Here is a 22,586-nt window from a genome sequence, read left to right as displayed (position 1 = left end):
TATGGGACTCCTAAGGTGTCTCTTTGGAAGGATCCATGTTAGGTGGTGTCCTTCCATTGGACCCTGGCCCTGTGGGACTCCTAACTATGCTAGGTGTTAATACCCAGACACAACTGGCAGCAGTTAGCACCTCACTAACTGTATGGCAACCAGGAGCCTGCTACACCTTGCTCTTTCCAAATTCCTCTTATGTTTACACACAGTCTCTGATGGCAACAGTTTCTAGGGATTTGTTGTTGTGTTTTCCTCAAAGCACATTACTACAGATTAGAAAAAGCCATCACCAAGTAATTCTAATATTACCAAATAATCACTACATTTTTAATTAAATTTAATTAATGTGAGAATTTACTGCCAGGGTAGTCTCACTATAGTCTAATCAAATAACACAGTGGTTTTGTACTTACTAATATTAAAGCATTGAAATTCATTGACGCAAGGCATTTTAATTACTTTGATCCTGAATCATGTGTCTCAAATCATACCATAGGCTAGCCATAGGCGGAGCCTGATCCTCACTGTAACAGTAGGATTCATAGTGAAAAGAGCCCTCTTTTGATGAGGTTTTTGGGAGACAATGATGCAGACCCTCAAAGGCTTTAGCAGTGAGAATATGAGCCACACTGCTCTAAGGATAATGCCTTACAGCATTCATGTGACTTATCGGCACAGAAGTGCTATAATTTTGCATGGATGGGTAAAGTAACCACGCAATGTGTGTGTGTGTGTGTGTGTGTGTGTGTTCATGCATGTGCGTGCGTGTTTGGTTGCAGTTTAATATTCAGTTGTCACAACATTCGTTGCTTGGATACAGACGACAGGGTTTCGGTCAATTTTTTACTCGAGAACAGCTTCAAATGCCAAGTCAAATGTCAAATGTCAATCGTTATCAAACACAATATTGAGATTCAGTTTGTCAAGATATCCTAAAATGTCTGCGGTTGAAGTTATTGGTTGGCTGTACTTGGTCTTGTATGACTCATGGTTATTGGCTAGACTGTGTGAGTTGGTAAAATACCAATCAACAGTGCATTAACGTCTACCTTTTTGGTATTTAGCCCTGGACATTTTGCTGTTTCTCCTCTCTGTTAAGATGTCACTGATCCTCAAGGGAGTAGAAGGCATGAAAACAATATTTGCTCCAATTCTGTTGGTGCTACTGATGCAATTCTGTTGGTGCTACTGATGAAATTCTGTTGATGCTACTGATGAAATTATGTTGGTGCTACTGAAGAAAATCTGTTGGTGCTACTGAAGAAAATCTGTTGATGCTACTGATGAAATTCTGTTGGTGCTACTGAAGAAAATCTGTTGATGCTACTGAATAAATTCTGTTGATGCTACTGATGAAATTCTGTTGGTGCTACTGAAGACAATCTGTTGATGTTAATGATGAAATTCTGTTGATGTTACTGATGAAATTCTGTTGATGTTACTGATGAAATTCTGTTGATGTTACTGATGAAATTCTGTTGATGATACTGATGAAATTCTGTTGGTGCTACTGAAGAAAATCTGTTGATGCTACTGATGAAATTCTGTTGGTTCTACTGAAGAAAATCTGTTGGTGCTACTGATGGAATTCTAAAATCTGTTCTCCAGTTGTATCCTCGTTGTACATTTGCAGTAAAACCAATCCAGACTGATCTGATGAGGTATTATACTGCTTTTTTCTAAATTGATAATGGGTAAGACCATTTGATGAATGTCATACCTGGGCTGTGTAAATCTACGTGCTTGTGTGCGTGTGTGCTAGGCCTGTAGAGACAATGGTCTATTTATGGCTCCTGTCGCTCCCCAGCTAAAGCCAGGGGAGGTATGCAGCTATTAGGCTATACAGAACAGGTGACACTATGGCACCAGAGCTACCTGCTCAGTGACCTCGTACTAATCTGACCTCATCCAAGATGGCCGACCAGGCCCACTTTTTGGTTTCCACTAGATAACACAGCCACAAAGTCCATATTGGCTATATTGTTTTAGAAAAGTCATGAAAACAAAAATGTAATTTAAGATTAGCAGTGTGGTTAAGGTGTGAGTAGGTACTAGTTGCCCTTTTATTTTATTTTTTATTTAACTAGGCAAGTCAGTTAAGAACAAATTCTTATTTACAATGACAGCTTACAACTGGCAGCAGTTAGCCACCACCATGTCTTGTATTAGTGAGGTGCTAAGACATGGTGGCGGCTAGGACATGGTGGCGGCTAGGACATGATGATGGCTAAGACATGGTGGTGGCTAGGACATGGTGGTGGCTAGGACATGGTGGTGGCTAGGACATGGTGGTGGCTAAGACATGGTGGCGGCTAGGACATGGTGAGGACATGGTGATGGCTAGGACATGGTGGTGGCTAGGACATGGTGATGGCTAAGACATGGTGGTGGCTAGGACATGGTGGTGGCTAGGACATGGTGGTGGCTAAGACATGGTGGTGGCTAGGACATGGTGGTGACTAGGACATGGTGGTGGCTAAGACATGGTGGTGGCTAGGACATGGTGGTGGCTAGGACATGGTGGTGGCTAAGACATGGTGGTGACTAGGACATGGTGGTGGCTAGGACATGGTGATGGCTAAGACATGGTGGTGGCTAGGACATGGTGGTGGCTAGGACATGGTGATGGCTAAGACATGGTGGTGGCTAGGACATGGTGGTGGCTAGGACATGGTGGTGGCTAGGACATGGTGATGGCTAGGACATGGTGGTGGCTAGGACATGGTGGTGGCTAGGACATGGTGGTGGCTAAAACATGGTGGTGGCTAAAACATGGTGGTGGCTAGGACATGGTGGTGGCTAGGACATGGTGGTGGCTAGGACATGGTGATGGCTAGGACATGGTGGTGGCTAGGACATGGTGGTGGCTAAAACATGGTGGTGGCTAGGACATGGTGGTGGCTAGGAGATGGTGGTAGCTAGGACATGGTGGTGGCTAGGACATGGTGGTGGCTAGGACATGGTGGTGGCTAAGACATGGTGGTGGCTAGGACATGGTGGTGGCTAGGACATGGTGGTGGCTAGGACATGGTGGTGGCTAAGACATGGTGGTGGCTAAGACATGGTGGTGGCTAAGACATGGTGGTGGCTTAGACATGGTGGTGGCTAGGACATGGTGGTGGCTAGGACATGGTGGTGGCTAGGACATGGTGGTGGCTAGGACATGGTGGTGGCTTAGACATGGTGGTGGCTAGGACATGGTGGTGGCTAGGACATGGTGGTGGCTAGGACATGGTGGTGGCTAAGACATGGTGGTGGCTAGGACTGGCTGGTGGGCTGGGAGAGAGAATACTGGTTTAGTTTGGTCACCCAGATGGCTCTTAATACTAATACGATATTATAATACCCATTGGGTTCTGCAGACGGAACACTAATGAGCACGGGTCAAGACACGTGTGTGTGTGTATTGGTAGGTGGTGGCAGTGGTGGGGGATTGTGTATGTGTGTAACCATTATAATCTCTTGAGATTGAATACCTATTTTCAAGAGAAAGTTTGCATTTCAGTCATATTAATGTCAAATCATCAGAATTGTATTTGGTGTAATTCATTACAAAGAACTGAAAGAAAATGTTGAGAATCACAAAAGCATTAGTTTAAAAAAAGCTTTGAAGAACGCTTTAATGAACGCTTTCAACAACGCTTTAAACAACGCTTTAAACAACGCTTTAAACAACGCTTTAAACAACGCTTTAAACAACGCTTTCAACAACGCTTTAAACAACGCTTTAAACAACGCTTTAAACAACGCTTTAAACAACGCTTTAAACAACGCTTTAAACAACGCTTTAAACAACGCTTTAAACAACGCTTTAAACAACGCTTTCAACAACGCTTTAAACAACGCTTTCAACAACGCTTTAAACAACGCTTTAAACAACGCTTTAAACAACGCTTTAAACAACGCTTTCAACAACGCTTTAAACAACGCTTTCAACAACGCTTTCAACAACGCTTTAAACAACGCTTTAAACAACGCTTTAAACAACGCTTTAAACAACGCTTTCAACAACGCTTTAAACAACGCTTTAATGAACGCTTTCAACAACGCTTTAAACAACGCTTTAAACAACGCTTTCAACAACGCTTTAAACAACGCTTTCAACAACGCTTTAAACAACGCTTTAAACAACGCTTTAAACAACGCTTTCAACAACGCTTTAAACAACACTTTAAACAACGCTTTAAGGCAAAAATGCCTTGGTTGTAATTACAATATCTAATACTGCGCCTCTCCTCTCTGTCATTAGGGCTATGTTATTAGCCGTACACATTTCTATCAATCAGAGGCGTGTGAATCAAGTTAGATGGCATCGTTAACTATCATGGGCACTTAATGTTTTCTGAAGTGCATTATTTCATTATAAAGGGACTCAAGTGGACTGGAAGAGTGGTCTTTATGCTTCATTGGGCACGTTCATTGCCCGCTGTGTGTTGGGGTGGCAGGCTAAGGCACTAGACTCTCCTCCACTGGGAGATTGTGACCTAATAAACATCATTTGCTCTCCTCAATAAACTAAGACACAGACACAAATATACCCATTTCACACTACTGAGCCTAGCTGAGCTGGTTACGCATCCAGAACAGTTCCAGCAGACAACATCAGAGGTAGTATTGTATGGTTCGGGATGGTACATTAGTGTGAAAGGCTATTAGACAACGATGAAGGAAGAAGGATATTTTCCTCAGGCCTGAAGACTTGCATTAGCTCCCCATGCCAATCCCAGGTCTTTAGCTCAGCGTGCTAACAGTCTTGTGGTATGCCTACGACCCAGGTTCGTGAGACATACAGACATACAGACAGACAGACAGACAGACAGACAGACAGACAGACAGACAGACAGAGATCCCATATCTATTGGGTAAAATACCATTGTGCCATAACAGCAGCAAGATTTGTGACCTGTTGCCACAAGAGAAGGGCAACCAGTGAATAAAAAAAAAAAAGTATTTTATTTAACCTGGCAAGTCAGTTAAGAACAAATTCTTATTTACAATGACGGCCTACACCAGGCAAACCTGGACGACGCTGGGGCAATTGTGAACCGTCCTATGGGACTCCCAATCACAGCCAGATGTTATACAGCCTGGATTTGAACCAGGGTGTCTGTAGTCACTGAGATGCAGTGCCTTAGACCGCTGTGCAACTTGGGAGCCAAAGAACAAATATCATTGTAAAAACAACCTATATTTATGTTTATTTATTTTCCCTTTTGTACTTTAACGATGTGCACATCGTTACAACACAGTATATAGACACAATATGACATTTTGAATGTCTCTATTATTTTGGAAGTGTAATATTTACTGTTGTAAACATATGTTTCCCATGCCAAAAAGCCCCTTGAATTGAATTGAGAGAGAGAGAGCTAGTGAGATTTAGCTTGGTAGCTTTTTACTCAACTGATGGCTAATTCTGGGCAACATCGATACAACTGAAAGACACAGAGTCATAACTCTTTCAACCTTAAATATTCTGCCTTCGTATCTCAGGGTTTATCTCTCTAACACAAGTCGGTGTCTGGTGTTTTGTTGTGGGAAGCATGACTGCATGCTGTGATGAGCGATTTGGTTCAGGTGACATTTGCGCTGCCCTGGGTCTCAGAGAGGGACGCAGACACGGAGTATTAGAGAGCTATGGGGCTAGACTGCTGCCTTGTCGTTCAGGCCTCAGCACCTTCAAGGCCCTTGAGGCTATCACAACATATCTCTGTATTCTCCCCTAGTCTTGAGCTAACCTCTTTCGATGCAGAAGCCTTACTTGGTTCGTTCTGTTGCTGTGCCCCAATACACTAAGTACGTGGTTTGGTTTGAGCTCCAGTTTCCTTTTAGCCAGGTTGTTATATTGTTTTTTAACATATTTATATGAGAGTATACCAGTTATCTGGAGTAAAGGCCTGACCCAATCTAAACTAATTGGTATGCTCCTGCTAAATGAGTCGGGCTCAGGTGGGATGGGACTCCTAACATTCTGTAATCCTTCACGGGGGAAATTGATGAATGCATCACGGTTTGCCGCCCCTTCCCCCAGTGAGATGTGAGGCTGCCACAGCCGGTGTGTGCATGTGCACGTTTGTGTGTATGTTGCGATTATAGCGCCTTTGTGGGTTGAGGTCTTCACTTGGCGATATTGCCTCTGGTCTCGGACAGATTCAGAGGTCCAGAGCTGCAGGCTGTGGAGGGGGAAGCAGGCTGTGGAGGGGGAAGCAGGCTGTGGAGGGGGAAGCAGGCTGTGGAGGGGGAAGAAGGCTGTGGAGGGGGAAGCAGGCTGTGGCTGTTAAATGTGATTTGTTTCGAACTCAGGGTTTAATACTTCACACAGGGCAACTGGTTTGTTGTTGTTGATGTTGTTATTGTTATGAAGAGTAAAGTACTTTGACATGATGGGTGCAGTTTCAGGTGGGATGTTGGTTCAGTGTGTGTGTTTGTGTGTGCACATACAGTATATACACCAGTGGAGGCTGCTGAGGTGAGGACGGCTCATAATAATGGCTGGAGCAGAATGAGTGGAATGGAATGAAACACCATGTATTTGATACCATTCCACTCATTCCGCTCCAGCCATTACCACAAGCCCGTCTTCCCCAATTAAGGTACCACTAACAAACACACACACGCACAAATATACACAACACCTCCCCCAACCCCGACACACACATAGAGCTTTATTTTTGTGAAATGTCAGGACTTTTTGAGGAGTAAAAATGCTTGACCATTAAAAATCATATATTCCCTATATTCCCTACCCCATAACCCTAAACCTAACACTAACCTTAACCTGAATCCTACAGTAATTGGAGTAAACTAATGGACAACAACACTAAGGCTTCTAATTCCAGCTTAAACATATTATATACATTTTACGGACACAGTATATTTTACATTAGTTATCTATTGTTTGTTTTTAGTCCCATCCTTCAGCTACCCTCAACCCCACCCATCTATCTCTGAACACCATCCAGTGTTGATTTCTATTTGCCATATATTTTTCAACTGTGCTGTGATGTTTCACAAAAGTTCTGAACCGTTCTATTCTCATAGTTTGTACAGATTTTAAATGAAAGATAAACATTTTAGATGAGTATTATTATATTATTGATAGATTGGACCAAAAACAAGCCACATATGGACATTACCAAAACATATGATGTAATGATTCTGTCTCTTTGCAGCAAAATCTGTAGAGCTGGGAAGGTTGTATCCCCCATATATATACAGTGGGGCAAAAAAGTATTTAGTCAGCCACCAATTGTGCAAGTTCTCCCACTTAAAAAGATGAGAGAGGTCTGTAATTTTCATCATAGGTACACTTCAACTATGACAGACAAAATGAGAAGAAAACAAATCCAGAAAATCACGTTGTAGGATTTTTAATGAATTTATTTGCAAATTATGGTGGTTATTTGCTGCTTATAATCAAGTCAAGGTGACCGGGGACAATAGTTTGGTTAAACAGTACAAGTAGGATTTATGTAGATTTAGGAAGATGGTGAAACACAAGCATAGAGACAAATATAAAGTGGAGGAGCAATTCAGTGGGTCGGACACAAGGCAAATGTGGCAGGGGCTCCTAATGATCAACGATTACAAAAAGAAAGGCAGGCACATCATGGTCACCAACGCCACCCTACCAGACGTGATAAACACCTTTTTTTCAAGATTCGAGTACAATGACCCTGAGCTGCCGAGGAGAGCCCCCGATGACAACATGGGCTACACACTCAGTCTCCACTGAGGACATATGTAATGTAATTCAAATCTCTCCCTAGTTTAGGCCTCTATACCCACTATAATCCCTGTGGCCAAGAAAGGGAAAGTAACTGAACTGAATGACTACCGAGCAGTAGCACTCACTTCCGTCATCATGAACTGCTTCGAGAGGGCTAGTCAAAGACCATATCACCTCCTCCCTCCCCGACACTCTTGACCCTCTCCAAATCGCTTACCGCCCTGACAGATCCACGGACGACGCAATCGCCATTGTACTGCACACTGCACTTACCCACCTGGACAAAAGGAATACATACATTCATCGACTACAGTTCAATATCATAGTGCCCTATAAGCTCCTAACAAAGCTCACAGCCCTGGGTCTGAACTTCTCCATATTAAACTTGGTCCTGGACTTCCTGATAGGCCGTTCACAGGTGTTGAAGATAGGCAACATTACCTCCTTTACACTGATCCTCAACACGGAGCCCCACAAGGGTGCATCCTCAGTCCCCTCCTTTATTCTCTGTATATCCATGACTGCGTGGCCTTCCATCATCAAGTTCGCTGACGACACGAAAGTAGTAGGCCTGACCACCAAAAACGACAAGACAGCCTATAGGGAGTCGGTAGGCACTCTGATGGCGTGGTGCCAGGTAAACAACCTCTCCCTCAACTTTACGAAAACAAAGAAGATTATTGTGGACTTAAGGAGGAACCAGGCTGGACACGCCCCCATTCTCATCAACATGGCCGCCGTGTAACGGTCAATAACTTCAAATTCCTCTGCGTTTACATCTCAGAGAAGCTGAAATGGTTTAACCACATGGACACCGTAGTGAAGAAGGCACGACAGTGACTCTTCAATCTCAGGATGCTGAAGAAATGTGGGCTGTCCCCGAGGGCCCTCACAGTGTACAACAGCAGCACCATCGAGAGCGTACTGTTGGGATGCATCACAGCCTGGTATGGCAACTCCACCTCCTTGGACCGCACGGCTCTTCGGAGGGTGATACATGCAGCCGAACGCACCATTGGGTGCACACTGCTTGCCCTACAGAACACCTACAATACCAGGTGTCGCAGGAAGGCCAAGAAGATCATCAGGGACCCCAGCCACCCAAGCCATGCCATGTTCTCCCGCTTCAATCACTCACACATGGACAGTACATGGCAAAAACTGAAAGACTGTCCAATAGTTTCTACCCTCACTTGGTAGTGAGAGGAAGCTCAGTGGCTGGCAGTGGGAGAAGATGGAACGAGATGGATTTTGGCTGACATTCTGCAATGTTCTCGTCAATGAAATATTTGATCTCAATACAGTTTTCTGTTCCCAAAACTAAAATCTGTTACGAACAGAGTGGACTAAGTTTTGTAGACGTTACCCTTTGCCAAATAACAAAAAAAACTGGGTTGTTTAGATAAATGCAACGACGAATTGAGAAATTGCACACGCACGCTTCAGAGGAGGCATTCCCTAACAGAAATATGCATGCTAGAGCGCACAAATAGAATCTCGCTAGCTCATGCTTGACTCCTCCTTGCTTGTTCTGCCCACTCTGACTAATGTGTTCCCTTTGATTTAATACTTGTTGAGAAGTAACCATTATTTACTATTTTACATCTAGGGTTACTATACATAACTTTAACCCATTGTTTAAGAGATTCTCCAAAATGTTTAAATATTCCTGGTATTTATATATAAATTCCAGTCGTAGTTTATCAAAAGCCTTCTCAAAGTCAGCTATGAATGCCAGGCCTGATTTCCCAGATTGTTCATAGTTTTTGTAACGGTTTTCCTTATGTGAAGGAGAGTCGGACCAAAATGCGGCGTGTTGATTGCGATCCATGTTTATTGAAACAAAGTAAACACGAATCAAATACAAAACACGAAAACCGAACCAGCCTAATACTGGTGCAAAGTAACACAGAGACAGTAACAAGAACAATCACCCACAAAACCCAACACCAAACAGGCTACCTAAATATGGTTCCCAATCAGAGACAATGACGAACACCTGCCTCTGATTGAGAACCATATCAGGCCAAACATAGAACTAGACAAACTAGACATGTAACATAGAATGCCCACTCAGCTTACACCCTGACCAACCAAAACATAGAAACATACAAAGCAAACTATGGTCAGGGTGTGACAGTTTTCTATTGTTTCCAGTACTGGTCTTATATTATCCCCAATGTATCACCAATGTAAAAAATCTGAATAGGATGAATAATATCCGACAATAGCTTTTTAATTTTATGAGCTATACATTTTGCTTGAATTTTTGCATCACAACACTGGTTGTGTAAGTGTGTAAGTGTAAGGGGCCTCCAATTTTTTTTATGGACTGGATCTTTATTTTTGGGTCCTGTTTCAGTAATATTGAAATCAGACCTTGTTGTGTATCTAATAATATACCATTTTTATAGGAGTGGTTAAAATATGCTAATAACGGTCCTCTGAGTACATAAAAAAGGTTTGGTATTCCTCAACTGGTATGCCATCCAGCCCTGGAGGTTTTCGGGACTTAAAGGCTTTAATTGCATCAGGAAGTTCCTCCTCTGTAATTTAGCCTTTTACATTTACATTTAAGTCATTTAGCAGACGCTCTTACTTGAGTCTTTCTGTACAGCTGTTCGTTTTACATTATTAATAGGAAAATCCTTACAATTAACTTTGGTTAGTGAAGATCGAATGCTGAATGTACTTTGCTTCCTCTTTCTAAATATTGTTTTGTGAATCATGGGTGACTCCGTCATTTAAAAAAAGTTTCAGTAAATTATTTTTGGTAGCATTTCTATAATTTGGTGCGTTTTCCCCCATATTCCATCCAGTTTGCTTTATTTTTATAATATACAATATTACACTTGATCTTTCTTGAATAAGTTACTTCATTTCCTTCCTCTAACGTATTCTGTACCTCTATGGTACAGTTTGTATTGCTATCTAACTGTACTGTTAGTCCCTCCATTTATTTTGTTAATATGAATTATTTTGACCTAAATGGCTTTTGTTTTAAAGATCAGTATTGAATTGCATAAAAGTATCCTATACAATAAGGCGATATGCTGTACCTATATTACGTTGGAAAAAGTCAGTTATTAATTATTCTGTAATTATTCTGTCCTGTGTAAAAACAAGTTGTCAGCTTTGAATACATTTCCAATATCCTCGCCCACGTTGAAATTATAACGTAATTATAGGATGGTCCGGCCGCATTCTGTCCCCTATCAACTCTTTTTAAACGTTTGGTGCCAGCGAGAATGACATAAGAAAGTAGTCAATATTTGTAAGTCGCTCTGGATAAGAGCGTCTGCTAAATGACTTAAATGTAAATGTAATACGAAGTTCTTGTTTTGCTACCCTGTCAGGACATTGAGGTGAATTGGATAGAATTATTAGGACATTGGGGTCCTGATAAGGTAGGAAAACAAGTACAACAACAGACACACACACACACATATTTCTCTGTCATTCACTGTGGCCCTGAATTACTGCAGCTGACATTACTGCACCCTCCCCTTCCACTTCAGCGTTTATCATCAAAATCGTGCTGCTCTTCCCTGGCAGACACATACCCCTCACGTCAAAACATCTTCTCTGCCTCGGATAGATCCACCAAATTGACTTGAAACGTTGACATTTAGCAAATGTTTTATTCATTTTTTCATCCTATCGCAGGATGTGGGTGGGAGGGTCCGTGTCCCCCTATTGGACAGCTGTTCCTTTGTGTTAAGATCAATCCCAGGTTGAACCAGGGGTTCAAATTCCAAGATAAATTAAGTGCCTAGTATTTGTATATACTATATATCTGACAAAGATGGAGGATATATTATATATTAATTATTATATATAAATGATTATATATGATATATTATGATATTCCTGTACAGTAGGTATAGAGCATGGTTGACTGTAAAAAAATATGTAATTTATATTTATAGATTTATATAATTTATATAAATCTAGAAATCTATGAGTGTAGTCGTCCACCCAGCACTGTCAGCTCATGCCATGACTAGTTGATCCGTTACTGGTTGAACATGTGCGACAGCCAATCAGATCCCAGGATAGTGGGAACAGGAAGGGGTCATGTGGATGGTGACTGACACCCATCCCAGATCTTTACCGCTGATCACACACTATAATCAATTTATAGATGCACACGCACGCTCGCACACACACACACACACACACACACACACACACACACACACACACACACACCGTTTGTATTGCTATCCTTGTGGGGAACAAATAATTGATTCCCATCCAAAATCCTATTTTCCCTAACCCCTAACCCTAACCTTAACCCTTAACCTACCCATAACCCTCAACTTAACCCTAAGCCTTAGCCCTAACCACCCAACCATAAAACTATAACGTTACCTAACTCCTAACTCCTAACCTAACCGTAGCCCCTAATCCTAACTCCAACCTTAATTCTAATCCTAATTGTAACCCTAACCCTAAACCCAACCCCTAAGCCCAACATAATTTTTCCTCATGGGGACCTGCAAAAATGTTCCCACTTGTCCAACTGTTCCTTGTTTTACTATCCTTGTGAGGACTTCTGGTACCGGGAGCACAATTTATTTTGTTCCCTCTATTATTATTACGTAATGAGGTGATGTACATACACCATCAGTGGGTGCAGTTAATGGCACACAAATGCATGTGATGTGTTGGCATTGTCCTGTCATTGTCCTGAGTTAAGAAAAGCAACCTGGTCTCACAGTATTTCATATTATTTTGTACATAAATCCGAGACACTGCACTTAGTTGTTAGGTTTCGTATGGTATGTATTAATTTGTAGATGTCCAGCATCCATTTTGTATCATATGTTACAAATTGCAATTCTGACAATTTTTTTTAAATTTGCGAAAGGAACAATGTTACGATTTTGAAAAAATGTACGATATGTTATGAATTCTAATTTGTTGTTGCTAACGTTAGCCAGGTGGTTAACGCTAACGTTAGCTAGGCTAAGGGTTAGGGTTAGGGGAAGGGTTATCTAAAAGGATTAAGGATAGGGTTAAAGTTAGGGGACAGGTTAGCTAACATGCTAAGTAGTTGCAAAGTAGCTAATTAGCTAAAATTGTATGTGATGAGATTCGAACACGCAACATTTGAGTTACTAGACATTTGCGTTATAAGCCTACACATCCACCGCGACCAACCAACCTCCTTTCATATTTGCCTTAAGTAACCTTCTGTCTTATGTAACCATGCCAAATTTAACATATCATACTAATTTGAGTGCCGAATTTACATTTACTATGTTACCTCTAGTCTATGAGACGAGGCTGTGAGTTCACATGTCAAAGGACTCTAGAATACTGTTCAGATGGGTTGAATGGAAACTGAAATCTGGACACTGACTGTACGTCTATAACCTCCCACATATGCTTAATATTAACTCCTGTAGAATTAAGGATTTCTTGCAGTAAAATCATACATCAAATGTAGACATAAAAAATTATCAGGAACAGGAGAAATCCAATTTCTTTCAGCATCTTTAGAAAATGTGAATGCTCATTTAGATACAATCTGTAGAGATGCTATCTTTATCAGCATAATAAAAGCTTTTAGTATTTCAACCACATAAAATATACATCCAAGCCAAATTTAAATCTTGCGATAAACATGTTGGGTCGTTTTTGCAACTTTCTATTTAGCTTACAACTGGACAAGTAATCTAGTTAACACCGGTAAAGTTTTCTCTGTCATCTCTACCTCTTTCATGGAGCAAAGAAAATACTTTACTGCAAGAAATGCTTAATTCTGTAGGAGTTAATATTAAGGCTCTGTCAGAGATTATAGACCTCAGTATCCAGATTTGAGTTTCCATTTAACCCAGATGAACAGTATTCTAGAGTCCCTTGATGTGCCATAGGCCTTTGACTGTCTAATTTGTATACAGTTGAAATTGGAAGTTTACATACACTTAGGTTTTAGTCATTAAAACTCATTTTTCAACCATTCCACAAATTTCTTGTTAACAAACTATAGTTTTGGCAAGTCGGGTAGGACATCTACTTTGTGCATGACACAAGTCATTTTCCCAACAATTGTTTACAGACAGATTATTTCACTTATAATTCACTGTATCATAATTCCAGTGGGTCAGATGTTTACATACTGTGCCTTTAAACAGTTTAGAAATTCCAGAAAATTATGTCATGGCTTTAGAAGCTTCTGATAGGCTAATTGACATCATATGAGTCAGTTGGAGGTGTACCTGTGGATGTATTTCAAGGCCAACCTTCAAACTCAGTGCCTCTTTGCTTGACATCATGGGAAAATCAAAAGGAATCAGCCAAGACCTCAGAAAACCAATTGTAGACCTCCACAAGTTTGGAGGATAAAAGGGGGAGGCTTGCAAGCCGAAGAACATTATTCCAACCGTGAAGCACGGGGGTGGCAGCATCATGTTGTGGGGGTGCTTTGCTGCAGGAGGGACTGGTGCACTTCACAAAATAGATGGAATCATGTGGAAGGAAAATTACGTGGATATACTGAAGCAACATCTCAAGACATCAGTCAGGAAGTTAAAGCTTGATCGCAAATAGGTCTTCCAAATGGACAATTACCCCAATAATACTTCCAAAGTTGTGGCAAAATGGCTTAAGGACAACAAAGTCAAGGTATTGGAGTGGCCATCACAAAGCCCTGATCTCAATCCCATAGAAAATTTGTGGGTAGAACTGAAAAAGCGTGTGCGAGCAAGTAGGCCAAACCGGACCCAGTTACACCAGCTCTGTCAGGAGGAATGGGCCAAAATTTACCCAACTTATTGAGGGAAGCTTGTGGAAAGCAACCCAAAACATTTGAACCAAGTTAAACAATTTAAAGGCAATGCTACCAAATACTAATTGAGTGTATGTAAACTTCTGACCCATTGAGAATGTGATGAAAGAAATAAAAGCTGAAATAAACATTCTTCCTACTTTTATTCTGACATTTCACATTCTTAAAATGAAGTGGTGATCCTAACTGACCTAAAACAGGGAATTTTTACTAGGATTAAACGTCAGGAATTGTGAAAAACTGTGTTTAAATGTATTTGGCTAAGGTGTATGTAAACTTCGGACTTCAACTGTAGCGCCTCACCATAATCACAAATAGGCATTGCTATCGTTATCTTTTACCACTAATCTCTCCAAAAACATTACTTTTCTGGCCCTGCCTTCTATTGATTTTCAACTCTCCACAGCTTTTCTCTTATTGAATTAAACTCAGACTTTGTCCTTTTTGCCTCGATGGACTGACATTCACTTTTTATGCCTGTTCCCAATAGCATTTGGCTATTGGTATGTAGGCTATTTGGCGCCTGTAGAGTTCATCCCTAACGCTTAGGCTAACGCACTAATGCCAGATTAAATAATCAAAGAAAAACCTGAATGTAACCTATAAATTGACATTTTTTAAGCTATTGTTTTCTCTTTATTCAACCCACACAATATTTCATGACCCTAAACCCGCCCTGTGTCTTTGTGTGTGCCAATGCTCAAATCTGTGTGTTTGACTGACTGGCTGAATGACTGACTTCACCACTATTAATCCCATTGGGAATTGAGAATTCCCCTTTACATTATATCTGCTAATCAAGTTGGATGTACAGTCGTTCTTTTCCCCTATAGGCTATAGGCTACTTTTCACCTGCAGCCGACTACGCCATATATATTTATAATCATGGTAAAGCAGCCGACTACGCCATATATATTTATAGTCATGGTAAAGCAGCCGACTACGCCATATATATTTATAATCATGGTAAAGCAGCCGACTACGCCATATATATTTATAGTCATGGTAAAGCAGCCGACTACGCCATATATATTTATAGTCATGGTAAAGCAGCCGACTACGCCATATATATTTATAATCATGGTAAAGCAGCCGACTACGCCATATATATTTATAGTCATGGTAAAGCAGACGACTGCGCCATATATATGTATAATCACGGTAAAGCAACAGACTACGCCATATATATGTATAATCACGGTAAAGCAACAGACTACGTCATATATACATCAGTCATGATAAAGCAGCTTATTGCTGATTCTATCCTGGCTAGGTGTGTCAGGGATCCCCTGGCGACAAACATAACATATCAGCACGCGAGACGAGTGTGGCGATTTGACACGCACTCATCTGCCCAGCGCAGCACAGTGGGTTCCTTGGGCTATATGGGATGAGATATGAGGTGTTCATGGAGGAGCTGCTATGATGTGTCTCCTGTGGATTCTCAATGGGGGAGTGTTGGTGGTAGATCTGAATGTCCATCATTTCTAAGGTCGACCACATCCTGTCAACCTAAAAAGCCCCGTCCCAAAATCAGCCTACATCCTAGGACTCCTTTTCTTGATCTGAAAAATGGAATGGTTGGAAGCAAGATGAGGTGGCGATTCAGTGGACAACATGGTGTTTTGCTGTATCACTCTCTGAGATGGCAGGATGTCATGGACGGTGTGTTTTAAAGGACAAGTGTAGCAGGGCAGAAAATGGAAAAACCAGACACCCAATTACACCTGTCACAGTGGGCACCAGGCGTGGCGAGATGGGTATGGGGCACAGGGGGTGGGAGGGGCCGGCACAGGGGGTCCAGGGCTATGTTGCTTCCAACTCCCATCCTCTAACACACACACACATACACACATACACATATGGATAAATATATGCACAACGCACGCACTGTGATAGTTCGCTCCCTTTGGTAATTTGGGGACACGCTAGACACTCACGGGCAATTTTGGTTTTCACTTGACCAAATTTCAGAATTTCAGAACCAATGAACATTGTCAACTTTGATTGATGCTGGCTGCAGAGATATAATAAATGGATGTTTATCAAGAAACAGATGAATGACATGACAATTAATTGATTTGGATTGATTTGATCGATGTGTTGCTACAACAGCTATGAGTCTTTGGAGAAACCGAGAGAGAACCGTCTCAGGTAAACGTAAACAATGCATTTTAGGTCTTAGGACAGGGGTGTCAAACAGAAGACGTAGAGGAACTAGAACGAACTTTCAGTGCGGTCCTCCAGACCTCTTTGAAGACCAAATGCGGCCCCCGGGAAAAAAATTGTAATGTTACTTTGATAGGCTCTATCAAATCACAGACAGGATTTCATTAGTGAAGCTCATGTTAGGACATGGAGAAAAATCTAAATTTGACTACAAAATGGTGTTTGTAATCATTACACGATGGTAATGAAACTCCATCATAAAACTGCATGCACGGTTGACATTTACTAAACCGAGGAAAAGTGGCCCTGTGTCTAAGGGACCATGGTTGCCTCGTGCACTTTAATCAAACAAGCACACACACATGCACACACACACACGCGCATCCGCAAATGCAGGCAGGCACACACACAAGCACGGATGACACACACTAAAACCACACAGCCCTACAACCCAGAGGAGTAGGTTCTCTTGTTTAACATGGACAAGGAGATCTCCGGTTCCAGTTGGAGGCTGACATTTATACCGGGCTCAAATCACATTTCTAGTGTTACACATCTGGGCCCTCTCCATCCACACCGACTCAGGAATCAAACCCGCAGGCTAGCTTTATCTAGTCTTTTTATCCAGCTGTATGGTTAACTATAAGATGTTGTTTGTGACTAACTTTTCAATCAACGTGAAAGTAATAACATCTTAAGGACTCCAGTTGGGCATATATTCATCATTGACTTTCCCTAGTTATACTAAACAGAAGGACAAGGCTTTATTCAAACTCATCTCCCTCTCTACTCCTCCCAGGTACTCAACCTCTTCCTAGCCTTGCTGCTCAGCTCATTCAGCTCAGACAACCTCTCGGCACCTGATGACGACGGCGAGATGAACAACCTGCAAATCGCTCTTGGTCGCATCAAAAGCGGCATGGGCTGGCTCCGAAGCCAGGTCGGACACTTTTTTCATATGTTTTTATTTCATAATTATGATATACTTTTTTTACTATATAGTGTGGACAATTACATAGATTCTAGGTAAGATATGACACAAAATGTATGACGGGGCAAAATAAAACAACCAATAACTACCAAACAAACAAATGAATCACCGGAAAAAAAATTAAGTACATACAAAAATACAAGTTCATCACATCTTGTAAACATAGTTCATTACTTCATTGTAGATCTGCGACTTCTTCAACGGCAACTTCAAGAGGCGACGGCAGAAGAGAAAAGAAACAAAGGCCATGGTGAAGCTCAAGAGGCTGAGCCACGGTGCTCCGCTTGGCGAGGTGGGCAACGGGACAGTGGTGACGGTGGGGGGAGGGATCGGGGTGATCGGGCGCCACGGAGAGAAGATAATGGTCCCGGAGGTCGATGACAGCTACATGACAAACCCCAATCTGACCATCAGCGTGCCCATCGCTCCTGGCGAATCAGACGTGGAGTTCCCTGAGGAGGATGATGATGATGAGGATGAGAGCGAGAGCTCTGAGGAGGAGGAGGAGGAAGTGGAGGAGAGCAAGCAGGTAGGATGGGTTGGTGGTAGTGTTGGGTACAGGTAGGATGGGTTGGTGGTAGTGTTGGGTACAGGTAGGATGGGTTGGTTGGTGGTAGTGTTGGGTACAGGTAGGATGGGTTGGTGGTAGTGTTGGGTACAGGTAGGATGGGTTGGTGGTAGTGTTGGGTACAGGTAGGATGGGTTGGTGGTAGTGTTAGGTACAGGTAGGATGGGTTGGTGGTAGTGTTGGGTACAGGTAGGATGGGTTGGTGGTAGTGTTGGGTACAGGTAGGATGGGTACAGGTAGGATGGGTTGGTGGTAGTGTTGGGTACAGGTAGGATGGGTTGGTGGTAGTGTTGGGTACAGGTAGGATGGGTTGGTGGTAGTGTTGGGTACAGGTAGGATGGGTTGGTGGTAGTGTTAGGTACCGATATTGGAAAGTCTATAACAATATCAGCTGCATCTTTGCGATACGAGCTATTCAGATATTGTTATCTCCTCATAGACTAGGTTTCCATCGAATTGGCGAAAGATTTTTATGCAAATATTTTAAAATCTGCATTAAAACAATTGACTTGCTGCGGATAAGAGGCTGTGCGTGATGACGTAGTAACTTTTGGGGTTAAATTCCCGTGTACTGAATACAAAATACACGTTAAATATGTTTCCATGTGTTTTCAACTCTACTGATGGTTTTGTCACCCCAAAAAGTTGCGTTTTATAGCAAATGTACCCCCCCTCGAACCCTACACAGCTGACTCAAATAACCAACTCATCATCAAACTTTGGTTATTTGAATCAGGTGTGTAGTGCAATTTATTGGACAGGAGCATCAAGCTCATCACCTTGCACTTTCACCACCCTGTGATGTTCATCATAACTGATTTGATCAGTAGCCTAATAAACTGCATGTCCTCCCCAGTTGTTGTAGGAGGACCACACAACATGGCTCCAAGTTTACTTTGATATGATGGTTATCATATCACTATTTGTGAATAAAATGCTTCCATCGCCATTTCTTGCATAATTAATTTTACAGACACAAAAAGATCCCACCTTGTCTAGCGGATTTTGTTTTGTTGACATTTGCAAAGTTTACTAACCAAATTTGCTGTTTCAATCAGGCCCGTCGTATCCAACATGTACTTTACGCGCATAAAAAGGTTGGATGGATACCTGGTTAGTTAAGCTAATATTTTCTACTTTTCAAGTGATGCTTCAGAGCTTTTGTATAATTTCAGCCAATAGTTTTGAAAGTATTGCTCACGAGCCAAAATGGGTCCCCGAAAATTGTTCTACGTCATCCATTTCGTATGATATGTTACGTCCTGCAAAGAAAAAGTGTAATTCGTATGATATGTTACGAATTCTAATTGGTACAATATGTTCTGAATTTGTAAGTACTTAAGATCCTGGACTGCATCTTTAATTAGTAATTGACTCCAGAGTGCAGACTACTGGTAGGAATGGAATCGTGACAGAGTTGGTCTTGTTTCACTCTACAGCATGGATGGGCAACTTTGATGGGGTGGGGGCCACACAAAATCCGCAGTTGCTCACAGGTCTGCGTACCCAAATGTGCATAGCCACTACCACATTGCGAGCAAAACATTTTAGCATTTTTAACATTTTAACCCTTCTTGACAGCAGAGAGACATTTTGAGTTATTTTTACTCATTTTACCATTGCGCGTAGTGAAAACATTGCAGTATTAAAGCTAGTTTTCTGCAATTCTACACATTTTGCTATGGGGCGGAGACAATATTTTGCAATTGTATAATTAATTTCATGCAATTCTACACATTTTGCTATGGGGCGGAGACAATATTTTGCAATTGTATAATTAATTTCATGCAATTCTACACATTTCTACAAATGTTTGTAGTTTTTAATATGATATCTGATTGAGACTGACTAACAAAATCTATTCCCCCCCTGACAGTAACATGGCTAATTGAATGACTATCACTGACATAACAAGATAAAAACTTCTGATGCAAAACCATATTTTGAAATGGCATCTTGCGGATTCTACTGTTCTAACTTGTAACAGTAAGTTTTTCCCCGACTAAGATGTAAAAAATATAGCATTTAAAAAAATATATTAAAAAAATCTGAGGGCCTGTTGCCCGCTGGCCACCATTTGCCCCTCCCTGTTGTACAGGTATTATCATGTGTGCTTCTCTGACATCGGCTCGCTCATGAAATGGTAGAGCTGTGTTGTTTGTTTGTGTCTACTAATTGAGGATCAGATAGATTAATTAATTATTGTAGCTCTCTCTCTCTCTCTCTCTCACTCGCTCTCTCACTCGCTCTCTCTCACTCGCTCTCTGGCCCGAGAGGTTGCTTAGCTAGGCTAATAACTGGAGAGAGAGCCTTAGAGGGAGAGAGAAAGCCTTCTCTTTTTCTTGCTTGCTCTATCTCTCATGCTCTCCCTCCCCCCTTTCTCTCGCTCCATCCCTATCCCTCTCTCTCCCTCTCTCCAAGTGAGCCACTCCAAGCCCACGCACAAAGGCTATTTTCATGCCTTGTTTTGTTTTCTCGTTTCCTCCAGAGCAATTTGGCCCCAAGCGGACTCTTCCCAAAATGGATGCCCTGTCCAATTTTACCCCTTTCTAAAGATTTATACTACTATTTTGGCAATTGGGTCCTTCTTCCATTTGGTAACAATGGCCCTCTATATTTCCGCCCAATCAGGAATATGGAATTAGATCCTTAAGGGCAAAGTGCATTTGTTTGCCTGCATTTGTCTTTAACGTTACTGTCTCTGTGTCTGTATCCACTATAAGAAGCTAGATCGTGTGCCGTTACTTTGTTGTCTGGGGGTTATGGTCAATTTCAAAGATGAATTTATGTTGATAAGGAGGCATGTGAAATGAGCAAGGCTCCATGAATAAATGTAAAACTGTAATTGAACTTGTTAAAATAGTTGAGGCAAGGAGAGAGGGAGAGAGGGAGAGAGGGCTCGGCATACCACCGGTGTGTACTACAAGGTTGAAGTATATAGAGCAATGACTGTTTATGGGAACATGATGCAGAATTACCAACATGTAGAACAGGTTGTTGAGGGAGAGAGAGTGAGAGACAAAAAGCATCTGTGTTCTCTTTCTTTCTCTCTCTCACTCTAAACCGAGATGACTGGTTTGTTTCTTTGCACACCTGTGCTCCAATCAGTTTTAAGAGAGCGGTTACGTCTTGCCCACCTGCTTTAATCACACGACGCACCTGTCTTCTCACCTTCCCTTGTTCTCTTTTTCCCTCTTTTATCTCTTCACTCACTCCATCTCGGTACACCTGCCCGTCCACCCACTCACTCTGTTTTATCTTTCTCTACACCTGTCCTCTCTCAACAACCTGTTCTGTACATGTCTCCCATGGAGGCTTTATCAGGTTTCCCACGTTTGTGAAATGTTCCCTAAACGTTTGCTGTGGCTCAACGTGTAGATGATCATGGTGGTGTGCCGTTCCCTCTGTTTCCCTAGCCAGTTTCCCATGCAGACAGGGATGTGGCCCACAAGGGAAAACATGGCATGAAAATCAACTGTCTGCATCTATTCATGTAACCGTGGCCTCGGATGCGTGCCTGTCGCTATCCCTTGTCAGGAAAAGGGCAGCGAGAGAGAATATTGCCCTGAAACATTAGTTAGCACCTACAAGTGAATTAGACACATTCAAACCAGGGCAGGGGTGATGTTGTGGATATTTCTGTATGTTGTCGTTTGTATGTGTATGTGTTCTATTGTAAAAAATAAATAAAAATAGAAACATCCAAAACATTGGAAATGAAGAGTTTCATATAGGTTAGCAGCAGGAAACAAAGTGTCTCTGCTTTAGTTTTTGCTGTGAAGAGTGTGCAGCGGAGGCAGACGCGGCTCGTCCCTTTCACATCTCCTTAACGTCAAAGTGTGGCTGGGGGGAGCAGTGCTAGCACACATGCAGACAAACCTCCCATATGAGCTGTTATGTCACTGCCGGCTGAAAGACTGGGAAAATGTAGATGGCATGTTTTAACCTCTGACCCCCACCTTACCTCTTCCTCAGTCAACAGCCTGTCTGTCTGATTCATCACTACAGGGGGCCAAGGCCAGGACCACTTTTTACACCTCGGAGTGTGTGTGTGTGTGTGTGTGTGTGTGTGTGTGTGTGTGTGTGTGTGTGTGTGTGTGTGTGTGTGTGTGTGTGTGTGTGTGTGTGTGTGTGTGTGTGTGTGTGTGTGTGTGTGTGTGTGTGTGTGTGTGTGTTTGTAGAGGCTGGAGCTGTTACTGACCATTTCCTCACACCATTGAGCCATTGTATATCATAACCATAGCTTGTAAATTCAACTCTGTCTCTAGTGGCTTGATAATGTTTTAGCGGGAAGCCTATGTTGATTATCCCACTAACAAGGTTATTGTGCAAGGCTAAT

At 42.0% G+C, this 22,586-nt stretch overlaps 1 protein-coding gene across 1 annotated transcript in view; it reads left to right on the top strand.

Annotated features, from left to right (window-relative positions):
• The window catches only part of LOC115104883 (sodium channel protein type 2 subunit alpha-like), a 152,833-nt gene that overhangs the window by 87,701 nt on the left and 42,546 nt on the right, over positions 1 to 22,586 (top strand). Inside the window, exons 12-13 of the mRNA XM_029626256.2 lie at positions 17,488 to 17,628; positions 17,864 to 18,208. Of these exons, the coding sequence (XP_029482116.2) occupies positions 17,488 to 17,628; positions 17,864 to 18,208 (486 nt within the window). The remainder of the gene's footprint in view (positions 1 to 17,487; positions 17,629 to 17,863; positions 18,209 to 22,586) is intronic.

The sequence above is a fragment of the Oncorhynchus nerka genome, linkage group LG22 (genome assembly GCF_034236695.1).
Source record: "Oncorhynchus nerka isolate Pitt River linkage group LG22, Oner_Uvic_2.0, whole genome shotgun sequence".
In the NCBI taxonomy this organism is placed as follows: domain Eukaryota; kingdom Metazoa; phylum Chordata; class Actinopteri; order Salmoniformes; family Salmonidae; genus Oncorhynchus; species Oncorhynchus nerka.
Note: the sequence above shows the minus strand (reverse complement) of the source record. Positions and strands in the feature narration are given on the sequence as shown.